Source organism: Scyliorhinus torazame, chromosome 2 (assembly GCF_047496885.1).
Source record: "Scyliorhinus torazame isolate Kashiwa2021f chromosome 2, sScyTor2.1, whole genome shotgun sequence".
Lineage (NCBI taxonomy): Eukaryota > Metazoa > Chordata > Chondrichthyes > Carcharhiniformes > Scyliorhinidae > Scyliorhinus > Scyliorhinus torazame.
In genome coordinates, this window is record NC_092708.1 from 237,278,075 (window position 1) to 237,297,867 (window position 19,793).

The following is a 19,793-nucleotide window of genomic DNA, read 5'->3' on the forward strand; positions in this document are numbered from 1 at the left end:
CTTCGATATCAAAAAGCCCATGACCCAATTCAAAGAGTAGAGAAACTCCCCAGCATCTAGGCCAACATCCCCAGCATTGACCACACTTGATCAGCTCCACTGGGAGAGCACATCGTTCCCCTGCCTGCCTGATACGAGACTCCAGAAACAAGCACTCTACTCTGAGGTTTGATGCAGAAAATGAGCCCTAGGAAGGTAGAGGAAAGCTTTAAGGACTCCCACAAAGCCTCCTTGGAAAAGTTGCAACACCCCACTGACCCTGGTAATCCCTGGCCCGTGACCAGTCCAAGTGCAGGAAAAGCCAACAAGGAAGGAGCTGAACACCTCGAGTTTCATCGGCAAGAGCAAACGGAAACCAACCATCGACTGCAAAAGGACTTTCTGCAATCAAATTGGCTTTGCATTTCATACATTACAGCACTGACTATGGCTTCAAAAACAAAAGAACCTCATTGGTTGTAAAATCTCTTCAGGCTGTCCTGAGCTTGTGAAAGGTGCTATATAATTTGCAAGTTTTTTTTTTCCATCTTCAACACAAAAGTCTTATAAGTATTGAGTTGTGAAGTATGAAAGCTGAAGAAATCGAGGCTTTTATACTTGAATATATGTATATAGAAAGAAATGTACAATGGCATGGAGCTTCTGCATGACTTCCACCCAAACATCAGCATGGTCTGGGTGCAATCAGATGAAACGGTGCCTCAATCTGGCAGAATTCGAAGCATAAGTAGGTTGCATCCATAACAACTTTACACTGGGGCATCTTTTCTGCAAGTTCAAAAGTCCAGTCCCCTGAAGCAGCCCCCACTCACAAAACTGGTTGGAATGTTGAGTTCCATCATTTGCGTCCATTTAGGGAATTTCATCAGATTGCACCCAGCAGCTCAGGCGCACAGGCATTTGTGGCCCAGCATTAATCACCTGTACTTGCAGTGACCAGCAATCAATTGAAGCCTAACCCATGCCTGTTTCTCCTGCTTGCTGCTGCAATTGCTATAAACTCAATTTAATTTGGTCCAAGTTCAGTCAATTACAGCAGATCAGGACATATCGGTGCGGCTTCAATTGACTGCTGGTCACAGGTCTGATGTACCAAGAGCAGATCAAATCTGTCAATTGAAGCCAATTTAAAAGCAAGACAAATAATATTAAATCAGTCAGTTCAAGATGAGCTCATTTTCTGGCAATCCTATTCCTCTTGGCGACACCAAGATGCTCTGTTTTTGTCACTAAAATAGTAACAGGAGTAGGCCATCGAGCCTCTCAAAGCTATTGCCATTCCACGATATCTTAGCTGACCTGTACCTAAATTCACATTGCTCATGTTTGCCCTGTATCTCTCAATGGCATTTATTACTAAAAATGTATCAAATTCAGAATGAACAATTTTTTTTATTCGCTCTTTGAATGGATGTCACTGGCTCGACAAGCATTTAATGCCCATCCCTAATTGCCCTTGAGGCAGTGTTGCTCTCGTATCATGAAGGGGTTACAGGGGGGAATGTCAGGGGGTGTCATGGGGGAGAAATGTGAGGTTTCATGGGGAAATATCAGGGGATTACACGGGGGGGGGGGGGGGGTGTCAGTGGGTTACATGGGGGGGCGGGGGATGTCAGTGGGTTACATGGGGGGGGGGGATGTCAGTGGGTTACATGGGGGGGGGGATGTCAGTGGGTTACATGGGGGGGGATGTCAGGGAGTTACACGGGTGGGGGGCGGGGGTGGAAATGTGAGGGGGTTACACGGAGGGGAATGTGAGGGGGTTACACGGAGGGGAATGTGAAGGGGTTACATGGGGGGGGAAATGTGAGGGGGTTACACGGAGGGGAATGTGAAGGGGTTACATGGGGGGGGGAAATGTGAGGGGGTTACACGGGGGGGAATGTGAGGGGGTTACATGGAGGGGGGAATGTGAGGGGGTGACACGGGGAGGGGGATGTGAGGGGGTTACATGGGGGGGGATGTCAGGGAGTTACACGGGGGGGGTGGAAATGTGAGGGGGTTACACAGAGGGGAATGTGAAGGGGTTACGTGGGGGGGAAATGTGAGGGGGTACATGGGGGGGGATGACAGGGAGTTACACGGGGGGGGTGGAAATGTGAGGGGGTTACACGGAGGGGAATGTGAAGGGGTTACGTGGGGGGGAAATGTGAGGGGGTTACACGGGGGGGGGATGTGAGGGGGTTACACGGGGGGATGTGAGGGGGTTACACGGGGGGGGGATGTGAGGGGGTTACACGGGGGGGGATGTGAGGGGGTTACACGGGGGGGATGTGAGGGGGTTACACGGGGGGGGGATGTGAGGGGGTTACACGGGGGGGATGTGAGGGGGTTACACGGGGGGGTGTAAGGGGGTTACACGGGGGTGGGATGTGAGGGGGTTACACGGGGGGGATGTGAGGGGGTTACACGGGGTGGGGGATGTGAGGGGGTTACACGGGGGGGATGTGAGGGGGTTACACGGAGGGGGTTACATGGAGGGGGATACGTGAGGGCGTTACACGTGGGGGGGTAATGCGAGGGGGTTTCACGTGGGGGGATAATGTGTGGGGGTTACACGGGGGGGGAATGTGTGGGGGTTACACGGGGGGGAATGTGTGGGGGTTACATGTGGGGGGGGAATGTGAGGGGGTTACACGTGGGGGAATATGAGGGGGTTACACGTGGGGGAATGTGAGGGGGTTACACGTGGGGGAATGTGAGGGGGTTACACGTGGAGGAATGTGAGGGGGTTACATGTGGGGGAATGTGAGGGGGTTACATGGGGGGGAATGTGAGGGTGTTACACGGTGGGGGGGGAATGTGAGGGTGTTACATGGGGAGGATGTGAGGGGGTTACAAGGGAGGGGGATATGAGGGGGTTACACGGGAGGGGGATGTGAGGCAGTTACATGTGAGGGTGTTACACGGGGGAATGTGAGGGGGTTACACTGGGGTGAATATGAGATGGATTACATGGGGTGGGGGAATACATAGAAACATGTGCTATCTGTATTCCTTCTTGAAATTACACAATGTTTCACCTCAACTACTTTTCGTGGTAGTGAATTCCACAGATTCCCCACTCTCCGTGTAAAGAAATTTCTCCTCACCTCAGTCTCTCAGCCTCAAACTATGAGCCCTAGTTCTGGACTTTCACACCCCTGAACTTCGAGTGGTGGAGCAGTCTGAGATGTATGGCTTTGAGATAATCGCCACATTGGTGGAAGGGTTGAAAACCAGACGATGCTCATTTAAGGTAAATGGGCGACAGAGGCAATAGTTGTGGCTTTAGCAGTGATCCTTGTCTAACCCACTATTAGCAGCTTGCCCACCTGAAAATGTCACTGTTACTCTCCGCATTACTAGGTGAGGGAGCTACACGAGGGAGTGAGTGAGAGAGTTATACGGGGGAATGAGAAAGGGGATTACATGGGGGAACATGTGAGGGGTTCCACAGGTGGGGGAAATGTAATGGAAATGAGTGAGGGGTTTACACAGGGGAATTGTGAAGAGTTTACAGAGTTGGGGGGGGGGGGGGGGGGGCTGTATATGAACTGTTTTGAAAAGAGAGCCAGCACAGACATAACGATCTGTGCTGTCACCATTCTTTGATTCTATCATCTGCCATTTGTGGAAGAGAGTTCCAAACTTCTGTCACCCTTTGTGGGTAGTTTCCTAATTTCACCCCTAAAAGGTGTAGCTCTATTTTTTACACTGTTTCCTTATCCTGGACTTCGCAATCAGCGGAAATAATCGCTCACCATTTACCCTATCTGTTCCCTTAATATCTTAAACTTTGTTCAAATCACTCTAGGGAATACAACCTTGTAATCTCTCCACGGAATTAAACCTTTGGGAGTCAAGCTGTCATGTTGGTAAGACAATGCATGTCCCCTGTAAGTTCAAGGCCTTCCTAAAGTGTGTTGCCCAAAACCGCTCACCATTCTCCAGATGTAGTCTAACCAGGACTTTGTAAAACTGAAGCAGGACTTTGATCCCCTTGTATTCCAATCCGCTTGATACAAAGTCCAGTATTCCATTAACCTTTCTGATTATTTCCTGTCCTGGTTTATGACATTTTAATGATCAGTGTGCTTGGGGCCCCCAAGCATCTTTGGACCTCCAGTTTCTAGGTTTCGGGTACGCTGCTCAATTGCGTTGGTTCTTCAGAGATTCTGTGTTTATTTTTGTGCTAATGAGCTTAAATAGAGACTCAAATGTGATTTCACCTCAGCAAAGCAAGCCCAGTGCCCAGTAAATTTTGGGTGCACTTTGTTTGTTGTGTTTCTAGCAGCAGCTCCATGCCAAGATATTTTGACACTGGATCCCTCAGATGTGCACCCCAAGTCGAAGTGACAAATTGTGTTTCACGCAACACATTCCAGATTCTTTCAGTGGGTTGATCTTGGTGCTAGCTCGGGATTTCCCTCCTAACCTCCTGCACCATGAATGTGATTAGATTTGAATGGAATATCAACTGTACCCTACAACTTCCTTCGTACCAATCGTGCTTATTATGATTTCTGATAAATGCCAGACGTAAGGCAGCAGTTAAAACTAAACGGTATGTTTTGGGGAATGGCACTAAGCCAGGATGCTCATTTTGGGGAGTTTGGTGCAGACACGATGGGCAGAATGGTCTCCTTCTGCACCAGAAATTCTGTGATACTGATTCTCTTCGGAGAATAGGTTTGCAGAATGGTTCCTTGCTATAGAATTACTTTGTGTCCCCTCCTTTGTTAAAGTTGTATTTACTGACGCCACAAATACAAAACGGTGGTTGCTGGAAATTTGGAAAGAAAACTGGATGAGATATCAAGTGTGGAATAAATATTCCTTCCACGACAAAGGCACACCCATTCCAATAAATTCTGCATAATCCACTTCACTCATATTTGGAGACTTGTCCCAACATTGAGAAAGGTGTCTCATAGACTAATCAAGCACAGCTCAATTCTGTCATTCTTATAATGCCCCAAACACCTCCATCACCACCCCGAGGTCTGTCTTGCCAGTGGGACAGGATATACCCACCAGAGGTGGCACCAAGTGGTATACAGTCAGGAGGGAGATGCCCTGGCAATCTTCAACATTCACTCATGAAGTCTCATGGCATCAAGTCAAACATGGGCAAGAAATGCTCCTCTAATTACTGCCTCCAGTCTCCTCTCAACTGATGAATCAGTACTCCTCCATGTTGAACACCACTTGGAAGAAGCATTGAGGCTAGTAAGGGCACAGGATGTACTCTTTTGAACAACTTCAATCAAGGGTGGCTTAGTCACACCACTTAAGAAGCTGGCCAAGACCTGAAGAACCGAGCTGCCAAAATGGAACTCCGGCAGAAGAGAACCAGGATCACATAATTGTTCTGCCGCAGAAGGCGGCCATTTGGTCCATTGTGTCTGCACCAAACGAGCATCATGTCTTTATGTCATTCCTCGTCCTTTTCCATGTGCCCCTACACATTGTTTTCATTCAAATAATCATCTAATGCCGTCTTGAAAATCTTGACCAAACCTGCCTCCACCACACTCCCAGGCAGTGCATTCCAGACCCGAGCCACTCGCTGTGTCAAAACATTTTTTTTTCACATCACATTTGCTTCTTTTGCAAATCGCTTAAAATCTTTACCCTCTCGTTCTTGATCCTTTTACAAATGGGAAGTTTCTCCCTGTCCAGTCCCCTTTTGAACAAACACAAAGGAAGATCTTTGTGACTTAATTCTCACAAATCTACAGTATCTACTGACAGATGCATCAGTCTCTCGCAGTATTGGTAGGAATGGCCACTGCACAGTCGTTGAAGCAACAAAGTCCCATCTTCACACTGAGAATACATACCCTCTATCGTATTCTGTTACCACCATGCTAAGTGGGTTAAAAACAGAACAGTTTAGCAGCATAACGCGGAGCCATCAGCAGCAGCAGGATTATATTTCATGACAATCTGTAACTTCAACGGCCCAGCATATCCCTCACTGTACCATTACCATCAAATCCTGAGACCAAAACTGATTCAATGAGGAGTACAGAAGGGCATGCCAGAAGTAGCATTACAATTTAGGTATCAGCTTGGTGAAGCTACAACACATGACTATTGCAAGCCAAACAACTAAAGCATCATGATACAGATAGTGCTAAGCAATCCCACACCCAATGGACCAGATTAAAGCTCTGAAGTCCTGTCACATCCATCCACATGGTGGTGGATAATTAAACAAATAACTGGAGCACGAGACCCCATGACTATTACCTTCTCAATGGTGATAGGGCTCAGCATGGGGACAACATTAAAAGCTGAAAGATCAACAACCATCTTTAACGAGAAGGGGAGAATGGATGATCCATCTCGGCCTCTTCCTGAAGTCCCATAATCAGAGAAGCCAGTCTTAAGTCAATTTGATTAACCTTACATAATATCGAGAAATGGCTGAGCGCATTGGATATACCGAAGCTATGGGTCCTGGCAACTTCCCAGCTGTAGTATTGAAGACATCTATTCCAAAATTAGCTATACCTTTAGCCACGCTGTTCCAGTACAGTTAGAACACTGGAATCTACCTGACAAAGTGGAAAATAACTCCAGTGTGTCCGCTCCACAATCTAATCTGGCCAATTACCACCCGATCAGTCTACTTTCAATCATGGGCAAAGTGGTGAAAGATGTCATGGATCGTGATATCAAGCAGCACTTACTCACCGATGCTCAGTTTAGACTGCCAGGACCACTCAGCACCTGATGTCATTACAGCCTTGCAGAGTTGGGTGAGAGTGACTACTTTTGATATCAAGGCAGCACTGACTGATTGTGGCACCACGGAGCCCTAGTAAAACTGAACTCAATCATCTTGGCCACAAGAGACCCTCAGGCACACGTTGTAGCCCCAATCATCTTCAGCTGTTTCACCAATGACCTTTCCTCCATCATAATGCCAGAAATGGAGATGATTGCTGATGACTCCTCAGATAATGAAGCAGTCTGTGTCATGTATAGCAAGATATGGACAACATTCAGGCTTGGGTTGATATGCGGTAAATAATATTCATGCCACACAAATGCCAGGCAATGACTACCTCCAACGAGAGAGAATCAAACCATTGCTCCTTGACATTCAATAACATTATCATTGCAAAATCCCACACCATCACACACTGAGGTCACCATTGACCAGAAACTGAACTGGACCATGTACATTAATACATTGACTATAAGATCAGTTCTGAGGCTGGGAATTCTGCAACCTGCTGACTCTCCAAAGCCTGTCCACCATCTACAAAGCACAAATCATGAGCGTGGTGGAATATTTTCCACTTGCCTGGATGAGTGTATCTCCAACAACATTCAAGAAGCTCGGCACCATCCAGGAAAATGCTATCCGCTTGATTGACACCCCATTTACCAAACTTCACTCCCACCACCGAAGATGCACAGCGCTAGCAGCGTATACCATCTACAAGATGTGCTACAGCACTCGCAAAGCTTGTTCGCCAGCACTTTCCAAACCTACGGTCTCTACCACCTAGACGAAAAAGGGCAGCAGACACATGGCAGCACCACCAAGTGCCCTCCAGGTTACACACCATGCTGACTTGAAAATATATTACCGTTCCTTCACTGTCACTGGGTCAAAACACTCCTTAACTGTAGGCATGTAATGACACCAGTTGGACGATAGTGGTTCAAGGCAGATCACCACCATCTTCTCAAGAACAATTAGGGATGGGCAACAAATGCTGACCTAGCCAGCGGCACCCACATCCTGTGAATAAATAAAAGCCTCGAGACTGGCATATTGTAGTTCAACTTGACTTTTTGCACAAAATTACAACGGACTCATTCCTGCTACAACACAATTCACACAATAGCTTGATGTTTAAAAAAACACTCAACCCTTGTGAATTCCGGAGGCGCTCTAGCAGAGTAGTCCATGTGGCCCAATGTTTCTATGGCTGCCTCTGGGGTCCAAGCCTACCCGAGGATGGTGGGGGAGGAATACCACACAGTGCATGAACATGCTAAAAATAAAATTACACTGACCAAGTCCCAGCTGCTTAGGAACCGGTGAAAGAGTAGTGCTGGGGTTAATTAATGCACAAGTAGGCCAAGGCTCCAACAACAGTGAGGTTTGAAACACGATCATGAACATAGGAGCTGCTTCAGGGCCATTTTTAACCTGTTGATCATTTTCAGAGGGTGGAAAGTTGAGGTTGTTGTTCCCGTTAAAAGTCACTGCTCATTCACTGAGTAAAGGAAGACTCTGGAGTCAGTCTTTCCTCATAGTCAACCTGCACAGTTTGAATTTGAACAAAGCTAGTCAGCTAGCTGATTTGTGCTGCATTCTCCATGGTAACCCTCCACCAATCAGAGTCCACTTGCCAACCAATCAGAACTCTCTTCTCATGTAGTATATATTGTTGTTCCCATCCTACTGTTTGGTAATTCTTGCAAGCTATCCTGATAAGTGCAAGATGGAAAGCTTCGATAGCGTGTCTCTTTTTTCAATAATCACATAAGTTTATTCATGAGACCAAAAAAACACAGGCATAGACTCCCTTTTCTACACCCACCCCCCATCCACCCACATAGATGGAAACCGGTTCTTATTCCACAATTAATAAGCGCTTTTCTAGACTTCTGTTGATGACGACGTGCTGAGCGGTCGCATGTAAGGTGGCTCTCCACCCGCGGACCCGAAAAACAGCCATGTTTCAACGGAAATCGCCAAAAAGACGCAGCAATCGATTCCCCAACCGTAATAGGACAGAGAAAGGAAGAAAGCGAGAGATTAGAGGTGAAAATGCCCGAAGGAAACCATGCTAGAGGCAGAACGGACACCAGGAGCAGAAGGGGCCAGGGACGAATGCACTCAGACGAGCCGACCGGCGCACAAGTCGGCGGAGCGGAAGTTTTGCCGAACCGAAAGGAGCAGGACAAGCAGGAGCAAATTCCCCCTGTCCAAGGGGGAATTGGAAGGCATCCTTCGCCGAGGCTGGAAGCCCGAGAGGCGATCATTAAAGAGATGGAGAAGGCCGCAACTGACAAGAGCGACTGGATCACGGCTCTGGAAAAGGAGGTGATGAGGCTGGCCATGACGCAGGGAAACCTGAAGGGCAAGGTGGACGACCAAGAGAACTGCTCGGGAAGGCAAAACGTACGGATTGATGGCCTGCCTGAGGGCATCGAAGGCAGGGATCCCACGGTATAGGTGGCCGAGATGCTGGGCAACCTAGTGGGCAGGAAAACTTTCCCCAACCAATCAGAAATGGACAGGGCACACCGGTCGCTGCGCCCGAAACCCAGAGCTGGGGAACAACCGAAGGCAGTGATAGTAAACTGCATCGGTACCAAGACCGGGAAACAATCCTGCACTGGGCCAGACAAACCAAGAACTGCCAATGGGAAGGACATAGTATTAGGATATACCAAGACATTAGGGTGGCCCTAGCCAGGAAACGGGCGGAGTTTAACAGAGCGAAAGCAGCCCTTTACAAGGTCGGCGTGTGCTTTGGTATGCTGTACCCAGCAAAACTCTGGGTCACATGTCAGGACAAAGAGCATTTCTTCACAGCCCCCGCCGAGGCAAACAGGTTTGTCGAGGAATGCAGGCTGAAAAACCGACAGCAGGGGAAGAAATAAGGGCCCCCTAGCAAAGAGCAACAGCACGCCGATGGGGGGGGGGGGAAACACCTATTCTCCACCCCCTCCCCCCACAGAAAACACACCCTGAAAGTCAAATGGCAAACCACTACCCAAGGGACCGCATCAGGTGTGAGACCACGGCCCAGCACGAGAGAACGAGCATAGCAGAGAAGGGGAAGCAAGCGAGAGGAGTGCTGGGTAAGATGGGGAAAGAATGGGCAGGAACCGCAAAGAAAGGGCGAGGGAGAAGTGAGGCAGTAACTCCCAGGAAGGGGGTCACCGCACTAACAGGAAAGCTAGCGTCGGAGGTATGCAACAGAGCAGGGCCGCGGCGCGCCCCCAACCGAGGGGACGGCAGGGGGGGGAACCACACAACAGAGGGGAGGACGCAAACAGGGATAGGAATGGGGGAAAGAGGGACACAAGAGGGGTAAATGGGAGAGGGGGGATAAGGGGGGGAAGGGAGACTTCGGGGGGGTACAGGGAGGAAGGGAAAAATGAAAGCCGACATAGTCTTCCTCCAAGAGACGCACCCGAGAGAGCAGGACCGACTGCGGATAAGGGCTGGGTGGTACAGAACTACCATTCCTGTTACTGGACGACAGCTGGGGGGTGGCGATACTGATCGGCAAGAGGACGATGTTTAGGGTGACTAAGACGGTTACGGACCCAGGGGGCATACATCATGGTCAGCAGGGCCCTGGACGGGGCACCGGTAGTACTAATTAATGTGTACGCTCCCAACTGGGACGACACGAAATTCATGAAAAAGACTAGGGCGGAAATCCCCGACATAGCGATGCACCGACTAATCATGGGGGGGGGGAATTCAACTGTATACAGGACGCAATGACTGACAGATCAAACCCCAAAACAGGGAGGACCTCAAATATGGCAAAGGAACTCGGTCGTTCTATGGAACAAATGGGGGCGGTAAACTCTTGGGAGGTTCACCCACCCAGGAGAGAAGGAGTTCTCCTTCTTCTCCCCAGTACACATCGTATATACCAGAATTGACTTATTTGTGGTGGGGAAAACGGTACTTCCAGGGCTGATCAAAACGAAATACTCCGCAATTGTAATCTCCGACCACGCTCCACATTATATGGATGCGAGGTTGGAGACGGGCAGGGCCCAACACCCCACATGGAGGTTGGACACGCCCCACTAGCCGACAAGGCTTTCAACGAAGGGATTGCAGGCCATAGCGGAGTATACGGAGAACAACCAAAACGCGAAGATCTCACCCACCACGTTCTGGGAAGCGCTAAAGGTCATAATTAGAGGGGAAATTATTGCTTTCAATGCGCAAAGAGACAGGGAGGAAAGGACAGCTAGGCAGCAGCTAGTCGGCTCCATACTGGAGGTAGACCATAAGTACTCCGAGGCCCCAACCGGAGAGTTCCTGCCGGAGAGGAAAGAGCTGCAAAGGAACTTTGACCTGGTCTCCACCAGGAAAGCAGGCACGTGGGACCCTATACGAACACGGAGACAAAGCCAGCCGCCTGTTGGCACACCAGCTGCAAACGCAGGCAGCCACCAGCGAAATTGCACAAATCAGAGACAATAAAGGCACATTAGAAACAGACCCAGAAAGGGTCAACAAAACCTTTGAGGCCTTCTACCAAGGGCTGTACACCTCAGAACCCCCAGCGGGGGAGTCAGGGATGAAATGACTCCTCGATGGGCTGGACATGCCAGTCGTGGGGGAAGACAAAAAACGGGGCTTGGAAGCACCACTAGCACTAGGGGAAATCATGGACAGTATTAGCTCCATGCAGGCGGGGAAGGTGCCGGGACCGGACGGGTTCCCGGCAGACTTCTATTAAAAATGTGCGATAGCACTGGCCCCGCACCTGTGAGAGATGTTCACAGATTTGTTAGGGCCACACTGCCACCTACACTAGCACAGGCCTCAATCTCGTTAATACCTAAGAAAGACAAAGACCCAACGGAATGTGGGTCATACAGACCCATCTCACTACTAAACGTAGACGCCAAAATATGGGGGCAAAGCCCGAGCCAAAAGGTTCGAAGACTGTGTACCAGAGATGGCTGCAGAGGATCAGACGGGCTTTGTCAAAGGTAGACAGCTAACTTTGAACATCAGACGCCTGCTGAATGTGATAATGACCCCATCCGGGGAGAGAACACCAGAGGTGATCGTCTCCCTGGATGCAGAAAAGGCCTTCGACAGAGTCGAGTGGAAGTACCTCATTGAGGTAGTAGAGAGGTTCGGGCTCGGATCAGGGTTCACCTCCTGGGTGAAACTCCTATACAATGCCCCATGGTGAGCTTAAGGACAAACAACACCAACTCCCAGTACTTCCAGCTGCACAGGGGCACAAGGCAGGGATGCCCACTGACCACGCAGCTAACGATCGAACCATTAGCGATCACTCTCAAGGCAAAACTCAACATGAGCAAAAGCGAGATCTTCCCGGTACACCCACAAGGAGGAGGGGCAGCACTCGGGGACTGCCGTTCAAACAAGCCCGCCATAAATTCCACTACCTGGGGATCCAAATCGCTCATGACTGGATGGGAATCCACAAATGGAACCTCGCCAGTCTGACAGAGGAAGTCAAAAAGGACCTGCAAAGATGGAACACACTGTCCGAACAATCAGAATCCAAATGGAGAAAATCAAATTTGCCATCCTAGGGTCAGACGACGGCTTTTACAGAACATGGGAGCCATTCACCCAACTGTTCCGGGACCTGTTTGTAGCCAACAAATAAGCTGACAATTAATCAAGTAGCCAAGAGCCAGGGGAATGTAGCCAAGACAGAAGAAGGAGGGAAAGCTAAACTCAAGAGAAAGGAAAGGCGAACTGCAGGGGGGGGGGGGGGGGGCGAGGGAACATAAACTGGAAGGAGAACACAGGAAACGACAACACCCACGGCAAACACAGCAACAGAGGGTACGAAAACACAGGAGGAAGAAATGACAAATAGCCGAAGCAGAGACGAACATATAACAACAACGGCAGCACTTCGGAGCGCCCCCCCCCTCACAGGTATACAGTAATTGTCTCTCCAATACCTCGATGTATCTACACTCCCCCAGTTCCCCTCCCCACAACATGTTTCCCTTTCTTAAAAATATTTTTGATTCTCCTTTTTCACATTTTCTCCCAAATTTACACCCAACAATAAACAATAATCAGTAACAAATTTAATGTCATTTCCCATATCAATAACAACGATCCCATCCTCCCACCAAACCCCAGACATTAGCCCGCATGTTAACATAAACAAATGACAAAAAGGAATCAGGAATCACCCATGGTCACCATTAACACACATACAGCCCCCCTCCCCCCACCCTGCCAGCCCCCAACTCCCCACAATGTTCGATGTGATCCAATTCTTGAAAGTGCATAATGAATAACGTCCATGAATCGTAGAACCTCTCCATCCTTCCCCTCAGTTAAAATTTGACCTTTTCAAGCGTTAAGAATTCCAGCAGGTCCCTCCGTCACGCCAGGGCACAGGGTGGGGAGGTTGATCTCCACCCGAACAGGATCCGCCTTCGGGCGATCAACGAGGCGAAGGCTACAACATCTGCCTCTGCACACATTTCCAACCCCGGCTGGTCCAACACCCCAAATATGGCCTCCCGAGAGCCCGGGTCCAGTTTCCCGTGCACCACTTTAGAGATTACCATAAACACCTCCTTCCAATAATCCTCCAGCTTTGGACAGGACCAAAACATATGAATGTGGTTTGCGGGGCCCCCCCCGGCAATGTTTGCACACATCTTCTACTCCCTCAAAGAGCCGGCTCATCCTCACCATTGTAAGGTGCGCTCTATACACCACCTTCAGCTGTATCAGCCCCAATCTCGCACACAAGGTGGAGGCATTCACCCTCCGGAGCAAAACATGTTTCCCTTTACTGGTTGAGCACGCAATTTTTCTAACTAGATTACGTTGTTGCTTTTATCTTGTGTATATTATCTTCTCAGTATTTTGCTTTTCTCTCTTATTTTTCGTGTACACCTGTAAATATAATATGTTTAAAAAACCCAATTAAAAACATTTTTTTTTAAATAAGAGCTGCTCTCACTTACAACTAGTGTACACTTCATTGAAACAGGATTGCATCATGAAGAATACCTTGGTAGAATGTCGTGTGCAATGTGAATGAAGTGTACAAATAACTCGTATGAGGTGAAGAGTCAAACACTTAACAAGAACACAAAATATTACAAATGCTGAAATCTTAAATAAAAACAGGAAGTGCTACAAACACTCAATAGGTCTTACAGCACCAGTGGATAGATCAACAGAGCTAATATTTCAGATTGATGATGAGCTTTCATCAGAACAAATGTGTAAAAAAATTACATTGGGCGGTCACATTGTAAAATAACCTACCAACTAGAGCACAGGAAAACACTGCTCAGGGCTAACCTAGGCGGTGAAACACGTGCAAGTAAGTTAGATGAAGTAAGAGAGAGACCATGGAGAAGGAGCTAGTTCATAATAATCATTATTAGTATCACAAGTTGGCTTACATTAACACTGCAATGAAGTTACTGTGAAAATCCCCTTCTCACCACACTCCGGCGCCTGTTGGGGTACACAAGAGGTAGAATTCAGAATGTCCAAATTACCTAACAGCACGCCTTTCGGGACTTGTGGGAGGAAACCAGAGCACCCGGAGGAAACTCACACAGACACAGGGAGAACATGCATACTCCACGCAGACAGTGACCCAAGCCTGGAATCGAACCTGGGTCCCTGGTGCGGTGAAGCAACAGTGTTAACCACTGTGCTACCGTGCCGCACGCCCATCTACCATGCCTCCCATTTGTTCTGTTCACCATCATTCCAGTTGTCTCTCTCGTTCCTTTGGCCAGACCTGGCGAGCAGTGGAGCGAGTGCTAGGGCAGCCTGGGTCCTGTTGTCTACGAATAGATTTTTCTGTGGACAGCAAATATTTAAGAATAGGGGGAAGTTCACTAATTCAAATTGTGCGCTCTCCTCAGATGCAGCTGGTGTGACTTCGCAGTTCTGCCAAGGGTTAGCGATTTTCTGAACACGGCTGCTTTATGGTCTTCATATTTGTCTACATTCCACTTGCCCCCCTTTCTCTCGTGTGTTTTCCTTCTTTTTAATCTCCTTGTTCAGTGGTCCTTTCCCCCTGTTAGAGAGCGAAGGGGATACTATCTGTGCTGAAACTGTTGTTGTCACACCAAGAATCTTTGCTGACTCTATCCCTTTTCTTTCAATGCTCCGCAAAGAATTATTTCCCCTTCCCGTAGCACGCAGTGAGAAGGGAGCCAGGTTGCCTGCCACTGTATCTGTAAATAGTTCGATTGTGAGGGGAATGGGCTGGAGAGTGATGAGGGCAAAAAGCAGCGAGAGGGGAAGGCCACGAGAGAGAGCTGGGCGAACCCTTGAACTTGCATTTATGTTGGGCAGTGGGTGTGGACCCGGCGAGTCACTGAACCATAAGGCTGTGGCTCGAAGCAGCACTTTCTGCTATTCACAGGGTGCTTGCAGTTGCGGTATCAGGATCCCTACAATCTGATGGGTGAATCGCAAACAATTGCGAAAAGAGGAGAAATTATCTTTAACAAAATAATTAAATTACCCTTAACAAAATAATTAACGGGTCGCCAAAAAAGCAGATGTTCAGTGTAGATTAAATAGATGCAATGGCACCTAACATGTGCAAGTGACCTGACCCAGGCAACAAGGCACGAAAAAATGAGAAAGAAGCTATAAATATTCATGGGCAAGGCACCAGCAACTTATCAATGGGCGTGTGCTCACTCCCACTATGGGAAAGCGTCAGCTGTAACCACGGCAACTCCCTTAAGCATTTGAGTGTCACCACCACAAAAATAGAATAACAAAAAAAATCAACGGTATTAAGCTGATCCTCCAAAAATACCTTCGAACAGCCTACAGGATTATCCAAATGTTATATGATCAGTACAGAATCAATCATTCTTCAAGATCAACACCCCAACAACAAACTCCACTCCTCCAACCCCCATCCTCACCTCCTGGATCATTGGCCCTGGGAACCTGGAGAATAAATATTCCCAGGTTATTGCAAGGCCAAAATTCATAGTCAGATAAACGCTCCTCAAACCATGGTAATTTATTTCCAACTTTCACCAGGTATATTTACTATAATATTGTTTAATATTAATATAATAATTAATATATTAAAATAGTATAGTGTGTTTGCCCCGTTCGCGAAAAATTCCAAAATTGAGTGTCCTGCGCGTTTTTCCTGAGTTACCAACCACAGTGGTTACTGCCCACAGTGGGAGGGTTTCAGATCCACCGTCATTTAACTTGCATACATCAAATTAGATTTCTCAACTTGAATTAACATTCAGCTCTCTGGCGCTGAGGTGCAGAGGAGCTTATCAGGGCTTAACTCGTGTACAACCCCCACCCCCACAAACAGATCCAAAGCGCTTTCAGTAAACTGACAACTGTATAAACACGACCGTGGTTATTTTGTTTATTCATTGGGTGTGGTTAATTTACAGCTCACTCAACGATAACGTGTATTTAATACAGCCCCTTAAACGTTGCATTAAACTCTCCAGAGGCGCTTTATCAGGCAGGCTGCCACAGAATAGGCAACAGGACCGGTTACCCCAAAGTGTGGCCAAACAGGTCGGTTTTAAGGAGCATGTTAAAGGAGAGAGGTTGAGGGAGTTGCTTTAATACAGTGCCCCCACGCTTGTGTAATATGGCAATGCTAGGTAACACATTGGGTCAATGATACCCTCTTCAAAACACTCGGGAACAGCACAAGCAAGTGCCGAGTAAACTTCCCTCGTCCTGTGCCCCAACTCAGAAGTCGCACCTCTCTGGGTGTAAAGAACTGACATTTCCAGGCCGCCACACACAAAACAAAATGTAAAAGTTTTTTTGAAATAAAAGGTTCACGCTGCCTCGTCGACTGCAGGACATTTAATTTCATGCGAGCCGCCAACACGTTGACACTTAAATGTCATAAAGCTTTATTTTGAAAACAAAAAATACACACACTGAAAAAAATAAACGATGCCTTGGTCCACCTGTTCGACAATAAAGTGGGACCAGCTCGAAACCCACCCGCTGCCAAGTGGCGACTCTCACTGATACCAAGTCACCTCAAGCTGTTCTGGGTGACAACATTTGTCTGGGTGGGGTTTGTTCTCCGACAAGGGGGTCTAATTCCGCGCTCAAAACCGGAGATATCTAACATGACTCACGGAAAGAAACATTCAGAACAAATTTCACGTGTGTGTTGGGGGACACAGTCATGAGATGGTTTGTTAGAGCCCCCCGCCCGCCCCCGACAGTAATAAATAGAAAGACCCATCTTGTGGTTTTGAAAACAACTCATTCAAACTTCCAAATAAGAAAACATTTCAGGGCAAAACAGGAGGAAGCAACATTGTTTATAAAAGTGAAGGGAGGCTGGAATGAAGAAACATTGCTGGTAATTTATAATTAACAGGTTAGCCTTACTTTCTGAACAATTATCATGTGCGATGGAAATGGTGTTTAGGTTTCACTGAGATGCATGCATTGTTAATTCAGAAGTCTGAGAAAAGTGGCTCGGTAGAATTCACTGTGAACATTTCCACTCTCAGTAAGAAGTCTTACAACACCAGGTTAAAGTCCAACAGGTTTGTTTCGATGTCACTAGCTTTCGGAGCGCTGCTCCTTCCTTCACCTGAGGAAGGAGCAGCGCTCCGAAAGCCAGTGACATCGAATCAAACCTGTTGGACTTTAACCTGGTGTTGTAAGACTTCTTACTGTGCTCACCCCAGTCCAACGCCGGCATCTCCACATCATAATTTCCACTCTCAGGCATGGTCCATGCTGTGGAAAGTTGTTGTGCTGTTGATCTCGCCGGGGAAGCTCAGGCGATGCTTTGAGATTCTGGGGGTGCCCTGGCCAGTTGCTGCTCGTTTATTATAATGCAGAAGCTCTCAGTTAGTGCTGACCACTTTCCATGAGGCTTTTAAAAAAATCTGCTGCGGAAACAAGCAATACACTGAATTTTCTCCCGTGTGTTTTGAGGTAAAGGCTGCTACATTTTACTTCATATCTCTGCTGGAACAAATACTTCGTCGTCAAGAAGGAGTGAGGTGTAACACATCTTCCAAGACCGGAAAGGTGGGGAATACTTCGTACTTACCCCCCTCCCCCAAATAAATAAAGAAATAAGAGTGCTGTATAATCCGTTACTCTCAGCTCCAGTCTGTCCCTGGTGTCATTCACCTGCATGGAATGCCAAAGCTCCCGGTGTGAATTTGATGAAAACACATCCATCATTTACGAGGTTCCTTTTCCCCTCCCCTCTTCCGACGGTAATATCAGAACAGGGGAGGGAGACTGCACACACCAGCAAAAATAAAATAAAACATATATTTCGATTGAATCCATCACAACCCGCCGCCCCCCCCCCCCCCCAAAGTTTGTGCATAAATCTCACTCGAGCACGTCCTGACTTATGCTTCAGCACCACAGCTCTGAACAGCGCACCAAAATCTGCCTCCCCATTCTAACCACAAGCAAGCTCCCAAATTAAAAATATTTAGAAATACACACACACACACACACACACACACACATATATATATATATATATATATACACACGCGCGCCCGTGCTTATTAAACGGCGATGTTGAAAGGCCAGCTTTAAATACATATGCAAAAGCGAACGTCTGGATCACTCGTGCCCAACATTACAACCACAGTCCTTCACACCGCCCCTCATTGAAATGCACGTTGCAAATTGACAACCCTCATACTGAAATCCAGTGTGCAGATTATTCAAAAACATGCCCTCTTCCCCCACTAATTCGGCACAAAAAAGGTCTTTGGACCAATAAAAGTGTCAACAAAAATGAATGTGTTGGAATTGGGGGGGGGGGGGGGGGGGGGGGAGATCTGGCTCAAATCTGCACTGTTCAAGTGATGACTTTCTCTAGGTGTTCTGATGTTGATGGAGGCAATGGGCTGATGCCAGAGTCTCTGGGACGATGCCAGGTTCTCTGGATAATTCCCATGTTCCTGCAGTGGGTTATCAGTGTCTCTGCCAGTGGGCTGTTGCCAGTAGCGGCTGGTACCGGCGGGCAGGTTGTCAGTGCCGCTGTCAGTGAGGGGATGGCAGTCTTTGCCAGCTATCGGGGTTTGCTTTGCCCAGGGCCGGCCTTTTGTATCGCCCCCTCTGAATGAGAGCCCGGCTTGTGCTCTGCCGGCTCCTCCTGGTAAAGACAGAGCCGGGCAAGTGTTTGCCTCCACTGGGGTAGCCAGTGGTGGTGTCCAGTGGGGCTCCCTCTCTCTCTCATTCATGGACACAGACATCGCCTTCCTTCACAGACCGAGAGACCTGAACGCCGTGCCGGCGACGCCGGGGACAGAGACCGACCCCCACCTCTCTCCGCCGGGAAGCGGCGGCAGGAAAGACCCCGGCTCGGCGCGGGGCCTAGCACGGGACGAGAGCTTTGGCAGCCCGGGTTCCCCCTCTCCCTCCCTCCCCGGTCCCGGCTCTTACCTGTCAGCACTCCCACTCGGATCTGGTGCTCGTGGTTGGTGAGGAGCAGCCCCTCGGTCGCCATGTTTACAGCAGCTCCGGGATGCGGCCGAACCGTCCGCGCGGCACCAGCCGCTCAGCTCGACTCCGGAGGCGGCAGCAGTGGGGCGCAGACAGCATCGAGCGGAGGGAGGGAGGGGTCGGGCGGGACCGGAGAGCCAGGCGGGCGGGAGCGACACCGGCAACTCGCTCCGCTCCGCACTGCCGCTCTTTGCTGCTCGGGGAACAACCTGGAGCTGCACCAAGCTGGGAATCACTCACTCACTCTGCACTGCCGCTCACTGGATGGAGCAGCACCGGCACTGGGTACTCACTCACTGGGAGCTGGAGCTGAATCTGTGCTGGGATATTGCATTAGATACTCACTCACTGGGAACTGATACTGCACTGGGTACTCTCACTGGGAGCTGATACTGCACTGGGTACTCTAACTGGGAGCTGATGCAGCACTGGGTACTCTAACTGGGAGCTGATGCAGCACTGGGTACTCTAACTGGGAGCTGATGCTGCACTGGGTACTCTCACTGGGAGCTGATACTGCACTGTGTACTCTCACTGGGAGCTGATACTGCACTGTGTACTCTCACTGGGAGCTGAT

The 19,793-nt window shown here is 48.7% G+C and overlaps 1 protein-coding gene across 16 annotated transcripts in view; it reads right to left on the reverse strand.

Annotated features, from left to right (window-relative positions):
* LOC140396543 (gephyrin) overlaps nt 1-19,510 on the reverse strand; it is a 799,798-nt gene extending 780,288 nt beyond the window's left edge. For 2 of the 16 annotated variants that reach the window (XM_072485374.1, XM_072485323.1), the window contains exon 1: nt 19,157-19,507. In XM_072485374.1, the coding sequence (XP_072341475.1) occupies nt 19,157-19,220 (64 nt within the window). In that variant the 5' untranslated portion in view covers nt 19,221-19,507. Of the gene's footprint in view, nt 1-19,156 lie in introns of all 16 variants that reach the window. The other 14 variants (XM_072485286.1, XM_072485294.1, XM_072485383.1 and 11 more) reach the window with 11 other exon arrangements.
* Between the last annotated feature and the right edge of the window lie 283 nt (nt 19,511-19,793).